Consider the following 1436-nt stretch of genomic DNA (forward strand, 5'->3'; position numbering starts at 1 on the left):
ATCGCGAGGTAACAAAACAAATAAACTAATTCATCAAGCTCTCAAAAAAATATTTTAAAGCAATTACGTCATTATTGATGTTTATCTAAACTTCACAATAAACACATACATAATTATCAACATAAACAAACATTAAATAAGATTATGAGACTTATGCTACAATAATAAATATCCATATACATAAGAATACATCTTAATTAAGATCGACTATATCAACATTTCAATTGTAATATAATCCATATATTCCCAAAAAATGAGCACACAATTTTTTTAATAATAATAAAAAGGTGTATACATATAATGTAAAATTTCATTTTTCTTTTCACCCTCAAAATCTCTACTAAAAAAAAAAAACTTTCTAATTTTTTTAAAAAAAATTAAATTTCTCATCTAGAAGAAACAGGTTCTTCCATAATCGTAGCCAACGAAGGTTTCCTCGATCTACACGCCAACCTATACTTCATTTCTCTCCCCACCGGAAACACCTCAACCTCACCTGAATCCCGATCTCCGGCAACATTACTTTCCGGCGCCGGCGAATCCTCCGGCGAAATCCTACCATTTCCGCCGGAAATTCTCTTCGCAGCAGAATTAGCCGCCAGTAAAATCACCGTCATATCAGTCGCCGTCACAACCGAATTGACTCTCTTCATCGGAAACACAATATAAACATTACCGAATTCCAAATCTTCATCAGCTGATAAAGCTGAAAATCTCCTTCCGATATTCAACGAACTCGAATCCACTAAAAAATTACTTGGATACTCCATCATGATTTCTGCTGCTTTAATCGGTTCTCGAAATTGCCTGATTTCTCCTCCGGGAAGAACAACTCTCGACGCTTTCGAATTCTTAATTGATGGTAAAATTGGGCATGAAGTAAAATTTCCCATAGAAAATTGTTGGAAAAATTTGAGTTTTAATTGAGAGATTTTTTTGTTTTGGGGTTTATTTTTTTGAAGAAATGTGTGTGAATGTGTAATGACCTAGAAAATCATTTTTTGGGAATTTTGAACTATTTGTTGACTTTAGTTAATTAGTTGAGGGGAAATTGTGGATAATTAACTTAAGCGATAGTTAATGGGCTAAAGTGATCATATATTTAAGACCCTATACCATTTGTTCCATATAATTAGATTAAGTTAGTGTAATTTTCCACTTTGAATACCTAGTTATTTTATTTAGGTTTTAAGAAAAGAAAAGAAAGCAGAAACTACCCTAGGCGTTACAGTAGGTTCGAACTATTGCGCGTCTGCATTACAGGTAAGAACTTCAATTCTTAAAATTTTGTTACTCTTCGGATGAAAAGATTCCATGATACAAACTATTTTGATAATTAGATAGGTATGCATATCCCCTATTACTATTATATTAATTTATTTGGATAAGAATTGGAGAGTTTGGAATTGGCTTTCATCTTGAGATGCCTTGTTATC

At 32.4% G+C, this 1436-nt stretch overlaps 1 protein-coding gene across 1 annotated transcript; it reads right to left on the bottom strand.

The window, feature by feature from the left end:
• Window positions 1-243: 243 nt before the first annotated feature.
• On the bottom strand, window positions 244-944 carry LOC125852194 (uncharacterized). The gene has a single exon (XM_049531918.1). The coding sequence runs from the start codon at window positions 891-893 to the stop codon at window positions 387-389; it is 507 nt and encodes a 168-aa protein (XP_049387875.1). The 5' UTR covers window positions 894-944; the 3' UTR covers window positions 244-386.
• Window positions 945-1436: the final 492 nt, after the last annotated feature.

The sequence above is a fragment of the Solanum stenotomum genome, unplaced genomic scaffold (assembly GCF_019186545.1).
Source record: "Solanum stenotomum isolate F172 unplaced genomic scaffold, ASM1918654v1 scaffold32782, whole genome shotgun sequence".
Lineage (NCBI taxonomy): Eukaryota > Viridiplantae > Streptophyta > Magnoliopsida > Solanales > Solanaceae > Solanum > Solanum stenotomum.